The following is a 15,177-nucleotide window of genomic DNA, read 5'->3' on the forward strand; positions in this document are numbered from 1 at the left end:
ATGGGTGGACACACAACTCACAAGCATGGGGTGGGTTTTGTAGTTTTGTGGGCCGGGTTATTATATTTGGTCAAAAGTGGGTTTAATTAATTCTAACGGGCAGAAAGAATTAATCAACCACTAATCCCGTATCTGTCCCATTAAGCCCCACTAAATGCCGTTTTAACTACCTATTAATTACCTAGTAAAAGTGGTAACCTCCCACTACTCCACTACTTGTCTATATGGCAGTTGCAGCTCTCCTATAAATACCCCCCCTCTGTTTTCCATAAAAACACATTCACAGAAAACGATTCTCTTTATTTCTCTCTAAAAAAACCCTTTCTGTTTTTCCTGGGCAAGTATTCTGGTCTCCAATCGGGGATTGTGAGTGCACACAAACCTTGGTGTCGTGTTAACCCTGGAGGGCAACCGCAAGCGTTCTACTGCACCGGGGTAGCGCGGAATTGTCTTTTAGAGCAGTGGTTCGGCCACGGCGCGACAATCGTTCCAAATCGGTTACCTCGTTCATCACGATATTGAGATAAGTTTATTCTAATTATATTATTGGTGCAACATTATTATTTTATGGCATTAAATCGCAACAATCTAAAAGACAATTTAATTAATGTTGCGTATATGTTTCATGATGTTGCGCTAAATTTTTGGATATGTTTTACGGATACGGAATACTTACCTTTTTGTGCCCAATTCTTTTTATTGTGATAAAAGAGTCCGTGATTGGTTTGTATGACTTAATGGCGTTGTTCATGTATATCCGTTTAATTGTCGAAGAAATTTTTGGGAGATCAGGTTGATAGTTTGATGCAACCCTTGATTCTTGTTTTTGGAGTATATGCTTTTATTTTGGGGCAGTCAACGGTTTTCCCTCATTGATTTGGAAATGAGTGCACTGTTTTGTTCTTGGGCTTGATGGAGAGATAATTTCTAACTTTTGTTTTGTCTCCCTTGATGTAATCGGCCCTTTGGGTTTATTTTTTTTTAATGAGCAAGCGTTGACCTTTGAAGATTATTTCCGTATTAGTTATTTAATTTATTGTAGGACTAGTAGATGCATAATCTCCATTGTGTTATACGATATTTGAAGATTATTTATAGCTTTTGCATTTGTGTAAATATATGCGTACAATTTGTTTTGAGATAGTGGTCGTCCGATTGAATTCAACAGGGTACTGATTACTGAAGACTATTAAATTGGGTAAAGTCAGAAGACCCAAATCATGTCTCAATTTTTGTATCTTCTTTAAATTGTGAATCTGGAATTGTTAAATGGTGATATCAAATTGAGCTGTGTGTGTCTAATTGTTTGTCTCTTGCTCTTCAATCCTTTTTGCGGCCAAAATACTTGGGTTGGAGACTAAGAAAACCCTTTGGTTGATATGACTATATTAAGGAGTAAAGGAGGTATTTGATATGTATTAGAGTTTTATTACTATTATTATTGTTATTATTAAATTATCGTATTATTGCTGAAGTAAGGTTAAGCAAATGTATTAATAAGTTAAAAGAAGACAGGGATATGTGCTCAGGCTCGGTCGCCGATAATATGGGTTTATTTCCGGTTGATACAATGATACTCATCAGTTGCATTTAGCCATATATAGAAAGACCGTTATTTCCTTTCAAGGTTAATACATGATACACTATGTTGATATGCGGCACAAATATGATTTTTGAGAAATATAAATATTCGGTTGGATTTTGTTAATTGGGCAGAGTAATTTTCCATGTTTTGAGATTATGATGTGCATCATGACATGGCTACCAAAAGTTCCTAAAAGGACTTGTGTTCCATATGTGAATTATTTACTTCGTATTATATACAAAGTATGAATTTAGCTTCTTATGAGTTTGACCCTTGTGATTATAACTGGAATTGAATTCTTTTATCCCATACTTTCTAAGCTATAACGTGAGGGAAGGGATCATTATTGTTACGGAATCAAAGGCCATGCTTGGCCAATTTATGGCGTTCTTTTATCTGTTTTTAAGGTCAAATGTTGTACTAATTGATCTTTATAATTTGAGGTTTCGAAGCGGTCGAGTGGATGTTATTTGAGTAACATATATAGTTGTTATGTGACTCTCAATTTTATCAAACTTTAACCTATTTTATTTTATGCATCTACCTCGTATTCTCATGTTAGGTATTTTATGTACTACTCTAACGGGTAATGTGGGGGTTGAAGTTGAATTTAACACTAACGAGTACGTAAGTTGTGATCCGAAATTGGCAGCTAGTAAGATTATGCAAGTGTGTTAGACTCATAGTTGATACGCCTACTTTTTTACAATACTAGCAATACTAATGAGTTTGCTTATATACTACTTGGCGATCAGGTGCAGTGATTGTAGTATATCCATCGTGCACGACATTGTGGAAGTCTCAAACTTACTTTTATTGTCAAACTCCAATGTGTTAAGTTTGCGAGCTCCTTTGTGCATAATATTTATTTTATTTATTATGATGCATTATTAATTTACTATGCAATGTGGGGGTTTAGTTAGTGCTTGAGACTATCTAAGAAGTTAGATTGACTATCTTTGGTAAGTATGTTACATAAGAGATCTGATGTAAGCGCTACTTAGTATATGACACTTTTTATGAGGAAGCTTGTGGTATAAAGTCATTAAAGGGTTCATACACCTAAGCATATAGTGGTATGAAATATTTCTTAATACTACTAATTTTCTTTGGGTTGTAATGATTGGATTTATTCTATGTACGTGTATAGTTTATGTGATTGACTTTAATGGTGTTTATATGCCTTGTGGTGATCATATGTTGTAGATTTACATATGCTTTAATGCTTTTGACGAGACTAAAGTTTCTAATTTCTCAAGCCAAGGTGAAAGTTTGAGGTGAAAGATTTATATGATACTTAATGGCATGGTAAGACTAATGAGTTGGTACAGGTACATTTGATCTTATCCTCATTATGAAAAGAAATGTTTGGTAATCGTCAAATATTTAGTATAGACTAGTTACTGTTCTAGCATACTATAGTTGATTCTTTCTGGGAAAGTATTCTCAAAATAATATGCTAATGTGTTTGTAAGTCTAATGCGGTGATCACTTACTCTTGACTTAGCTTGATGTTGTTTTGTAGTTGAGACGAACACACCATTACTAGTAAACTTATTTTTCAATAGTGGTAGTGTAATGTTATGAGAAGATGCAAAGCACAAGTATATTGAAATTTATACTATGAAGTTGATTTCATAGGATTGACTCTCAAATGTCAAGAGAACAAGATTCGTAAAATTGGTTAAGTCGTTGAAGGACTTAAGCAAGTTTCTAAATAACGACATGACAAGTTTGACAAGATTATGTCTGGTAATGGTTTCAAGTCAATGAAGGTGACTCTTGTGTTTATTCTAAGCATGATTATCTTGGTTGTATGATCATTTTTCTTTATGTGGATGATATGATTTTTTTTTGGCACTAACTTGGATCGAGTAAATGAGATAAAAGAAATTCTAAATTCATAAATTTTAAATGATAAACGACATGGATGAGGCAAATGTGATTTTCGGAGTAAAAATCATAAGGACTCCAAATAACATTGGTGTTAGTCCATCTCACCAAAGTTGAAAATTTTCGAAAATATTTTTCTCACTTAAATGTCGATCAAGTTACGACTCCTCTTGATCCAATCATCCACTTAAAGATAAAAGAGATCTAGTTGTCAATCTGAATATGCTAATAGTGTTGGTAGTGTTATGTTTTGTATGAACTACACTACGCTGACATTGTTTATTTTTTGAGTGGATTGAATAGGTACACTCATAGCCCAAGTAATGATTATTGGGATACTATAAGGTGATTATTCCGGTACCGTATGGGTACCATGGATTGGAGTTCGCACTAATCCAAATTTACAGGAGCGTTGGAGCTGTATATTGGAAATCTTGCAAGCAATCTTGTACTAACTGCTATGAATAATATATAATATGAATTTATTGTTATTAAGTGAGCAGGTTATGAGGAAAAATGGATGAGGAATGTGCTTGCAAATATTCCAATGTGGGGGAAGCCAGCTCCTTCTATTGCAATCGTTGTTGCAAACAACCTTGTCTACAATGGGAAGAAAGACACATTCGTTTGAGGCATAAGGCCGTTAAAGGTACGTTGTCTATTGGAGTTATAACTTTAGAACTGTGTAAAGTCTAAAATGAATAATGCGGATCCGTTAACAAAAGGCCTATTTAAAACTAGTTTTGGAAACATCGGAAGGGTTGGGCTTGAGGCCCATTGGATGAATTGTAAAGTAATGAACTCCTACTCATAGAGTTCAAAGGGGGACATTATATGACAATTCGGAAGCACGAAAATTTATTTTTGTCCATCCCTAGATGTTTGTTATGTGCTTGCTACTATTGGAACGAGGTTGAGCACACGGCTCTTAATGAACCCATATCCATATTTCTGGTGGTGTGATGTAGCTCACACTTGATGGGATTCACCTACTTAGGTGTGGAAGTGAGGCCGCTTCCTATGAGAATTGCATGGGCTATTCTCTAGAGCACCTATGAGCATCCAGGTAATGGACGTATGGCCAGTATAATGCGTCACTTTTATTGGCGGAGATTCAGAATACTACGCATGTTCAATTGTGTGCTTTGAGTAACGAGTTTCTAACCTCCTATTAAGTTCAAAACGAAAGTTACTTGGTAGGAAAGAGATTCTAGCTTGAATGTCACTAAGTGTTAATTCAAGTCGTAAGACATTGACACCTATTCAATTGTCTGTTTTGCCCAGAAATTCAATTCTTATATTTCTTTCTTTTTTTCTTCTCATCTTCGGACCTGTGGGGGATTGTTGGAAGTCCTAGTGAGAATACAAAAGAAAATGAGTGGTGAAAGGTGGGAATGTGAAAAGTCCCACATGGGAAAAACACCAACTACTTTCAATGTTTATATTTGGGAACTTGAGGGAAACATTTGTTTAAGAAAGCATGTGAGTGACATGGGTGGACACACAACTCACAAGCATGGGGTGGGTTTTGTAGTTTTGTGGGCCGGGTTATTATATTTGGTCAAAAGTGGGTTTAATTAATTCTAACGGGCAGAAAGAATTAATCAACCACTAATCCCGTATCTGTCCCATTAAGCCCCACTAAATGCCGTTTTAACTACCTATTAATTACCTAGTAAAAGTGGTAACCTCCCACTACTCCACTACTTGTCTATATGGCAGTTGCAGCTCTCCTATAAATACCCCCCCTCTGTTTTCCATAAAAACACATTCACAGAAAACGATTCTCTTTATTTCTCTCTAAAAAAACCCTTTCTGTTTTTCCTGGGCAAGTATTCTGGTCTCCAATCGGGGCTTGTGAGTGCACACAAACCTTGGTGTCGTGTTAACCCTGGAGGGCAACCGCAAGCGTTCTACTGCACCGGGGTAGCGCGGAATTGTCTTTTAGAGCAGTGGTTCGGCCACGGCGCGACAATCGTTCCAAATCGGTTACCTCGTTCATCACGATATTGAGATAAGTTTATTCTAATTATATTATTGGTGCAACATTATTATTTTATGGCATTAAATCGCAACAGCTGCCACGCCTCGCCAGGCCCAGCGCAAGGCCAGGCCCAACAAGGCCTTGCCGCGCGCACGCTAGGCGTGCTGTTGGGCTGCGAGCAACGGCTGCTCGTGTGGGCCGCAAGGCCTGCGCGGGTGGTGCGATGCTCGTGGCCTTACGATGCTCATGTTCGTAACGAATCCTAATCCTATCGGAATTCGTGTATTGATTAAATCCTAATAAGATTATATTTATTATTTAGAGTTCAAGTTGGATTCTAATTAATAAATCCAAATCCTAGTAGGATTATAATTCCTTTTCCATACCTCTATAAATAGGAGCCTAGGGTCATAATTTATAGATACAATTGAAGTATTCTAAAGGTAAGATTTTGAAGAAAAATCAGCCATACACTTGCACCTAATAGCCGAAATTCCTAAGCTACCTTAAGGGCGATTCTAGTTGGTCAAGCTTGAGGCGGATCCGGACGTGCTGTGGACTATCTACGGAGGGACGACACTTGGAGTCCTAAAGACTTGTTCTTGTTCGGTTCGGGCGCAACTAGGGAGGGCACGCAACAAAGTGTATGCATCTAAACTATGCTAAATGATTATGTGTAAATAATATGCTTTCCTGGCTTTATGGTTTTTCCGCATGATTTATGTTTTGTCATATGAATCATTACCTCACATGTTTGTGATGGCAGGTCGCAAAAAAGGGCATTGACTGTGATGAGACTTTTAGCCCGGTTGTTAAGCCGGCTACGATTCGCACAGTTCTGGGTTTGGCTATGGCTCGGAAGTGGTCCATTCATCAACTAAATGTAAACAAATGCTTTCCTTCATGGTGACCTACAGGAGACCGTTTACATGCACCAACCTCCAGGATTCGTTGACAGACGAGCTCCCAATTATGTATGCTTACTACGTAAGGCACTTTATGGTCTTAAACAGGCTCCCCGTGCGTGGTATAAAAGGTTTGCTATTTTTTTTTTACTGCATATGGGTTTTGTCATTGCTAAGAGTGATACATCTTTATTTACCTTCAGACAGGGTAATGACATGGCATACCTACTTCTTTATGATGATGATATTATTTTGTGCACTTCCTCAAATAATCTACGAGACAGATTTATCTCACATTTGAGGACATAATTTTCAGTGTCTGATCTGGGGCCCTTAAATTATTTTTTGGGAATTTTTGTCACTCTTACTCCTTCATTTATGCTTCTTTCTCAACAGAAGTATGCACATAAATTTTAGAGCGTGCCGACATGGGGACTTGTAAGCCGGTCGCTACTCCTGTAGACACTAATTCCAAGCTTAGTGCAGATTCGGGTCCTTCAGTAGTGGATTCGATTCTTTACCGCAGCTTAGCAGGTGCTCTTCAGTACCTCACCTTCACTCGCCCTGATATTGCTTATGCGGTTCAACATGTCTGTCTTTTTATGCATGATCCCTGGGAGCCTCACTTCAAATCTTGCGTTACATTCAGGGTACCATTGATCACGGGTTACATTTATATCCTATCACTACTACGCGCTTGATTACTTATACTGGTGCAGATTGGGGTGGGTGCCCTGACACGCGTCGTTCGACTTCGGTATATTGTTATTTTTTAGGGGACAACCTCATTTTATGGTCTTCCAAGCGTCAACCTACACTTTCCAGATCGAGTGCGGAGGAAGAATACCGCGTCGTCGCTAATGTCGTTGCTGAAGCATGTTGGCTTCATAATCTACTTCTAGAGCTACTATGGCCACTTCGACAGGCCACCATTGTTTATTGTGATAATATAATGTTAGTGCTATTTACCTTTCCAGCAATCCGATTCAACATCAACGCACCAAACATGTCGAGATGGACATACACTTTGTTCGGGAAAAGGTTGTGTTGGGTCAAATACACGTGTTGTATGTTCCTTCCAGGTGTCAGTTTGTAGACATTTTCACAAAGGGCCTTGCACGACAATTATTCTTGGATTTCAGATCCAATCTTAGCGTACGGCCTCCTCCCGCTAGGACTGTAGGGGTGTGATAGAGATAGAATTCTCTAAGGATATTTTATGTACAATACACTTCTAGTCGCATTAGGTTAATACAATTAAGACTAATGTTGTAACCCACTATATATATTTGATCAATGAAAATACTCCGATTCATGGAGTTTTACACAATCTAACAATAAAGAATGGAGTTTAAGCCTTTAGGGGTTAGAGAGATAGAAATATGGAGTGCCAAATATATACCGATCGTGAGATTGAAGTGCAAGATTTTTATTAATTAATTTTATTTTAAACCTTATTTTTGTTAATTATTAACTGTCGTTTGATATGTTTATAAGTCAATAAAATAGATGTATAAAATTAGTCTTATATTCTATACAGTTCAGAATCAGTCTATTAAAATGGCTACCATTTTATAATAGCTATCGTAAAATCATCTTGAATTACGAAGTATTATATTATTGCAAGAGATAAACTTACGGTGACATATTCATTAAAGCAATGTGGTCATATGACGACATGTTATCAACAAAGACCAAGTAGATGGAGACATACGTACGACATGCATGGTTTCAACCGAAAAAACCATCATCTATAATCGTGTATGAATGAATGTCGTTTCATTCCTAGTTAGCTCCATATAAAAGACCTTATACTTCAGAATTGAACAATTTACGTCCCGTTCAACATTCAAATTAGTACAACTAATTACATGCATTATTAATAATATCAATTAATAAATACAATAAAGTTGCGTGTTTCAAACACCAATTATTATTGCTGAATTGTCAATATAATCTCTGCTGTTTTCCAGCCAAGTGAATTATGCCTCAATTGCAAACACAAAAGGGAAGATAGACGTATTTCCTCAGGAGCGAATCATAGGTAATGTTAATTGCTTTTACTTATCTTTTTAATTTTACATATATATATATAATGATGTTTCTAATAAGCTTAACATGTTATCCTCAAATTTTGACGTGAAATAGCTACATTTGTGTAGTACGCGTATGATTTTATCACAATCTATCGATGATTTTATCAGTTTTCGTGTTTGCATAATATGTGTACCTAATACAAAGGAGTATTGTTATGTGATAATGTGAATATGTAATTAGTATAGTTGTAAATTAGATCGTGTTAAATGAAAATCAAGTGAATATAACGCATTTAATAAAGTCATATATATATTTGAGTCTTTCAAGTTCCAGGTATACAATTTGAGACCAAAGAGTAGTACGATAAATTGGTAAATGAAGAAGAGAGTTAAGTTGGGTTTCAAGGCTAAAATAGTCTTAGAAGTTAAAACTCGTATAGTCATACTAAACTGCAATACAAATGATGTGTCTTCACCTAGTGGTTAAGACTAAAAATACATATACTATAGGGTTGTATAGGATAGAATTCCTCCCTCGAGTTTTTCCATTTGTAATCTTTATGACTGACTTATTTGCACCGGAATTAAATTAAAATATCCGGAAAAAAACCTATATATATATATATGCACACAAATTCTGAATGAACCCGAATTTGTTGGCCAAAAAGTTGGGCGATATACCAGAAACAATCAACTTGGGCATACATGATTAATTTTTTTATGTTTATTTTTGAAAGGAACCCATGACTAACATGATAAAGTATACTTATGGAAAAACCGAGATTAAATAAAACAATTAGGTTTCATATCATACTATCTGATACTTATTTAAATGTCCGGTCATATGTGTAATTTATCAATTGGATAGAAGGCGGGTAACCTGCCATGAAATTGCATACTAGTGTAAGACCGATCTTTTACAAGAATTTATTTATATAAATAACTCAATGTGCAACCAAGGGCCAAATAAAAGGTTACATCCAAGTTGTTAGATACTTAGGGTGAGTTTATCCCTAGTCTTGAAGGGGAGTCTTAAGGTGAGTCTCGAGTCTAAGTTTTGAGATAATGTGATAAAAGAATACCCCAAGTCTTGAAGTGAGTTTGAAAATTCAAGACTCACTCAAGACTCACTTAAGACTCCACTTTTTTCTCCCCCAAATCAAATCATGCCAAATCATCAAACATAATTTATCTTATTTCACCCAAAAAAATAAAAACTAATTATATTTTTATTCAGTTTTGTTTCAAACTTAATTTATCTTATTTCACCCAAAAAACACTAATTATATTTTTATTCAAAAGAAAAATAAATCAAATCCCATAATATGAGAAATGAGCAAGTGGAAAATTTAACCCAATTTATCCAAACATAAAATTCTCAATCTACTCATACTAGTCAAAATATCGATCATCCTTTGATTACACATTTACACCCGATAGTGTTGAATCCACTTCCGACATCCTAGACCTGATCAAAAGGTGGGTCGGGCCGAGAGTATACAAATCTACCCATAATGTCGGGTCGGGCCGGGCCGAGAGTATAAAAATCTACCCATAATGTCGGGCCGGGCCAATTTTGTGTGCCCAAAACCCCCTATTTTGGGCCAAAATTAGCGGGTTTTTCGGGTCGGGCCAAATTTATAACTAAAAATGTTGTTTTGCGTTGCCCAAAGCCCGCAATTTTTTAAAAGTTCGGACCGGGCCCAAAAATCTGACCGGAATAATCTGCCCAAAACCCACTAATTTTCAGGTCGAGCCAGCGGGCCGAGCCCATGATGATCAGCTCTACGACATCCTATATACTTTGTTCATTTGTTGTATATAAGAATACATAATTTCAATATAATTTAGAAAATGTACCAAAAAAAATATATACATAAAGTATTATTTTAGGAGTTAAGTGTGAGTCTGAGGTGAGTCTGTGGATAACGTGTAAAAATAGGGAGAGTTCTATGTGGGTCTGAATAATAAAAAAATTATGGAAAACTAATGTGACAGAGTCTGAAGATTGAAAGTGAATCTGGGGATAAACTCACCCTTAGATTTGCAAGTTGGCAAGTTGGGTGCTAAAGTTTCTATCAAAACAACTGCCAAATAAAAAGGTTGCTATCAAACAACTCTACATAATGTTTATGCACATGGAACAATTATAAACAAACGCCTATTAAAATTCAGATAGTCTCAAACTAGGCTAGGCATATTATTTTATTAGTAAATTATTAGGCGTATTAATATTTTCTTTCCCAATTTGGAAATATTAGACAGTATAACATGCATACACGACCATCATCAACATGAACGAGCTGCCTGAAGATTGTGTCTGTACCATTCTTTCCCTCTCCTCTCCATTGGATGTTTGCCGGTCCGCGGCCTCGTGTTCGGAGCTCCGATCGGTGGCTCAGTTAGATTGTGTATGGGAGAGCTTCCTACCGAGTGGCTACCATGAGATAATTTCAAGGGCTGATCCTGCATTATTGCTTAAATGTGGCTCAAAGAAAGAGTTGTTCTTCTTGCTTTGCAACTCTATCCTTATTGATGGTGGTAACAAGGTTAGTTACTTGCTATCCTCCTCTAGTCATCATTTTCTTTATTATATTACTATTATAGTCCCATTTCTTTATGAGAATATACGTTATACACAGACAGACATATACCTTATTATTGGACAGTGTAGCCTGTTAAATAAAGGATTAAGGTTAATATGAAAGAACTTTTATTGGATAGAGTAATTAGTGGACATGGCCGAGGGTTAAGGTCAACTCTACATATGATCGATACAAGGTTAGAATATAAGCCTAATAATTTAGTAAAAGAAAATAGATAACGTACAAACAAATTAACATGGAATAGAGGATTAAACCAATCCGCTATCAACCCATCAGTTTATCGACCCTATCCTGTCCGCTATCGACCCACTATTAACCCTTAACTCTCATTCACCTAGCCCGCTTTGGCCCTTTGAAAAGTGACAGTATAATAACCTGACCCGCACCGATCTTGACCCACACCTATCTTGACCCGACCTGATTCTACATACATAATTAATTATGGATTGGACGGTTTTGGACTGCCGAAGAAAACAAATCGGTCCATTTTGGCCGATCGGGACTTGACATATACGGAGTACTTGATTTGCTCTAGTTTAAATTAGGGAATGCGACATCAATTAATAAAGAACTAGTTTTTGGGTCCGGATGATGCCCGGATTACTACATTAATAACATTTACATTTACATATACTACGTATATTTTACAAATAACATGATACATGTAATGACTTGGTGATAAAAGCTTTAATCTTTAAACTCAAGGTCAATGATTCAAACTTTACGCAAACCATGTTTGATATATATTTTTATAAAATATAAATGTGTATGAAAATTATATACGCCTTTTAATATATAGTATAGATTGATTTGTTTTAATACTTCGTACGAGTATAGGATTCGACTCCTTATTTATCCCACACCTTATTATGCTCTTAATAATTTGCCATATTATACTGAGGTTTTAGGATCGATCAAAATCACACACATTTTCGTGATTATCATCAGTGCGCCATTTATAATTTGTCAAAATTTACCTTCAAAATTTATCAGTTTTCACTTAAAATTGGTAATCAGTTTTATTACTTATTAATTTTAATTTCATTTAAGTTGTTAACACATGACTAGTTGCCATGCAGATTTTTAATCTAGACAAAATAACTGGACTCAAATCCTACGTAATATCGGCCAGAGATCTGTCAATTGAATGGGCCGATGACCCAATCTATTGGTCCTGGAAAAAGACCCCTCAATCAAGGTTTATCTCTAATCCTCTCATTTTCTCGTTCGTACATTTATGTGAAATTATCAAGGTTTATCTCTGATTCTCTCGACCATATTTTTAAGTGAAAACATTTATACGCATCGTATGTACCTACGAAAAAGGGGTAATGTTTCACATTAAAAGTTCACACGTTTATTTTTTTTTAGAAAAAAATTAACATATTTATGTACATAACAGTGGCGAATCAACAAATTTAAGTATGGGGTATGAAACTAGAGTTAAACATGACCGCACAATGTTTTTTTTTTTTGCCAACTAAAACATGAGTTTTTTTTGTTGAGGGAAATTAAAACTTGAATTATTAATTCATTTTAATATCGACCTTTTAACATTATACTCCATGGGGAGACGAAATTTTATAAAAATTATAATTGATATTTATCTCAAGTAGTAGCGGAACAAATGAATAAGTCAGTTAAGAGACCAGGTGCCTCACAACCGGACTCTTAGGACCTGTTTGGGTTGCCCTGAACAAATTAAGGGAGTAAAAACTAATAGAGGAAACTATAGTGGGTATATTTTAAGGGGATACCGTCATATTTCCTAAGTTTGGATTTTGAGAAATAGTTATTACCCAAATAATCTGATGTCAGCTTTTATTTTTACTTCATGCAATATAAATGGTGAAATTCAATGTCTGTAAGCCACCACCGCCACTACCCATGGTGGCGCCGCCATCAAGCTACCACCCATCCGATGTTTTTGGTAGCCGATGACATCAATTTGGGAGGAATTTAAGGTCACAGTCAATGGTGTAGATAGTTTTATCAATCTTCCTACCGAATTGTACAGATCTGCAAAAATCAAATTGAGTGAAGGAGAGAGAAAGTGTTTTTTTTTTGGTAGAGGAGAGATAAAAGAGAGTAATAAAGAAGATATATTGGAAAGAAAAGAGAATTACATAGGAGAGAGATAGAGACACAAGTATCTTCCTCTTCAACAATGGATGTCATCTAATTAGCCCTACAATTTATGGCGGTTTAATTGGTGGCGGCCACCACAAAAGAGGCGATTTTGGATGTTCATGGCAATAACATGGGCAAATTTCATGACTAAGATAAACGGTGACAATTATTTCTCCAATTACCTCACAAATTTGTAGATCTGCAAAAAAAAAAAAAAAAAAAAAAAAACGAGTTAGTTGAGGGGTGAGAGAAAGTCGCCGGAGATGATTAAGTTTTTCAGATAATGGTGCCTTGACGGAAGAAATTTGTGGTGCTGAGAGAAATGAATAATTTTACTGCTTGGGAGATTGTTACCCTAGGGGGAGCTAGAGTAATAATCTACCCCCTACACGAATGCAATAAATTACTCCTTGACATTTCTCCCTCATTCCAAACCTTCAAAAATGGCAAAAATTTACTCCCTTATTTATTTTCCCTTTTTATCCTTGATCCAGGCGGGTCCTTAGTGTTTAAATTCCAGGCCTCCCATGAATATAAGAGACCAGTTGTCCCGATTATTGGCCACTTAATATTCTTAGGAATTTCGCAGTTGCATAGCTTACACAATGCGTTGTGTTAGGTCTTCTAGTGTTACCTTAAAAATCGATCACTTAACTTTGCAGGTCTTTTTTTATTTTTATTTTTTGTGTAAAAGGTCTTTTTTTTATTTTGAGAATATATAGGGGTACATTATACCCCAATATACCCCCTAGATACACCCCTGACTACATAATGTGTCAGTAAAAACACGTGACAAGTGTCTTGACTAAGGTTGTTCCCTTTTCCATAACCGGAAATTTTTTAGTTAAATCACTTTCAATTAATACTACATTTTTCTATACATATTTCAGGTTCAGGGAAAGTGCAGAACTAAGAACCACATCATGGCTAGAAATCAATGGCTATATGAAAACTAAAATGCTATCACAAAACACAACCTATGGAGCTTATCTAATCTTTAAGGTCTCTGAACGACGTGCGTATGGGTTGGACATAATGCCTATGGAAGTATCACTCGAAGTGGGCAGTGATCTCGTGTGCCATAATACTGTGTACCTACACCAAGACGATCAAAAGAAGCAACAAATCCAATGGTTGTTATACTATAATCGAACAGAAATGTTGACATCGAGGGTGAATCAAGGGTTTGGTGAAAGTATTCCTATGCTTTCGGGTGCACGCGGTGATGGATGGATGGAAGTCGAGTTAGGGCACTTCTTTAATGGTGAGTCTAATTGTAGTGATGATAATAAGGTTGTGAAGATGAGTTTGATGGAGGTTAAAGGGCATCATTTGAAGGGGGGTCTTATTATTGAAGGGGTTGAAATTAGGCCTATACATTAGTTCAATTTGTTGTCTAGAAGTTAAGTTATTGGATTGAAATATAATATATTTTATGTACATGTACGTAGAAATTAAAGTAATTAGAGGTAGTAAAATTTTACAAGGATTAAGCCTCTCTATACTCTCTACGTCGGTTGTTGCATAAGAGTATGATCACATGCAAATCCATCAACTTTTCATCCTAGCTAAAATCAATTGGTAATAGAAATAGGTAATAGCCTATTGGCCTTAAAACATGGTCACTCTTCCTCTATCTTTTCAATACCGGATTGACAACTGGTCCCGACTCGCACACGTGTCATTTTTTCCTCACATACACAAAAGACTTAGACTAAAATTTTGTTTTTTTCACCTGATATGGTCTGATTTTTCTACTTTTTAATCTAGAATATTTTCTTTGAGTATTTTTTTTATATTTTTTCTACCCTGATTCAGTAGCAATAAAAATAAGATGAATAAATCACAGCCTGATTTATACACCAGCATAGTCAGCCCAGGTTTAGCTAGGATCAAATTAAACAGTTCAAGTCGTTGAACTAACAAAGTATCATCAACGTAACATAATTAAGTTAAAATGTCGACAAACACATCTACTTCCTCTTACGTGTGTGGGACAAAATAAAACATCATTTAACTTTGCGATTAAAGACATTGA

The 15,177-nt window shown here is 35.9% G+C and overlaps 1 protein-coding gene across 1 annotated transcript; it reads left to right on the top strand.

Moving 5' to 3' along the window:
• The first annotated feature begins 8,158 nt into the window (after positions 1–8,158).
• Positions 8,159–14,639, top strand: LOC110799985 (F-box protein PP2-B15). The gene is made up of 4 exons (XM_022005270.2): positions 8,159–8,411; positions 10,665–10,952; positions 12,089–12,207; positions 14,030–14,639. Exons 2-4 carry the CDS (start codon positions 10,698–10,700, stop codon positions 14,520–14,522), a joined length of 867 nt encoding a protein of 288 aa, XP_021860962.2. The 5' UTR covers positions 8,159–8,411; positions 10,665–10,697; the 3' UTR covers positions 14,523–14,639.
• The last annotated feature ends 538 nt before the right edge of the window (positions 14,640–15,177 follow it).

The sequence above is a fragment of the Spinacia oleracea genome, chromosome 4 (genome assembly GCF_020520425.1).
Source record: "Spinacia oleracea cultivar Varoflay chromosome 4, BTI_SOV_V1, whole genome shotgun sequence".
Taxonomy (NCBI): Eukaryota; Viridiplantae; Streptophyta; class Magnoliopsida; order Caryophyllales; family Amaranthaceae; genus Spinacia; species Spinacia oleracea.

Coding starts and splice junctions, on each gene's coding strand:
- LOC110799985 (XM_022005270.2), top strand. CDS start 10,698: ATGAACGAGCTGCCTGAAGATTGTGTCTGTACCATTCTTTCCCTCTCC. Junction 10,953..12,088: donor TTATTGATGGTGGTAACAAG/GTTAGTTACTTG, acceptor GTTGCCATGCAG/ATTTTTAATCTAGACAAAAT. Junction 12,208..14,029: donor AAAAAGACCCCTCAATCAAG/GTTTATCTCTAA, acceptor TACATATTTCAG/GTTCAGGGAAAGTGCAGAAC.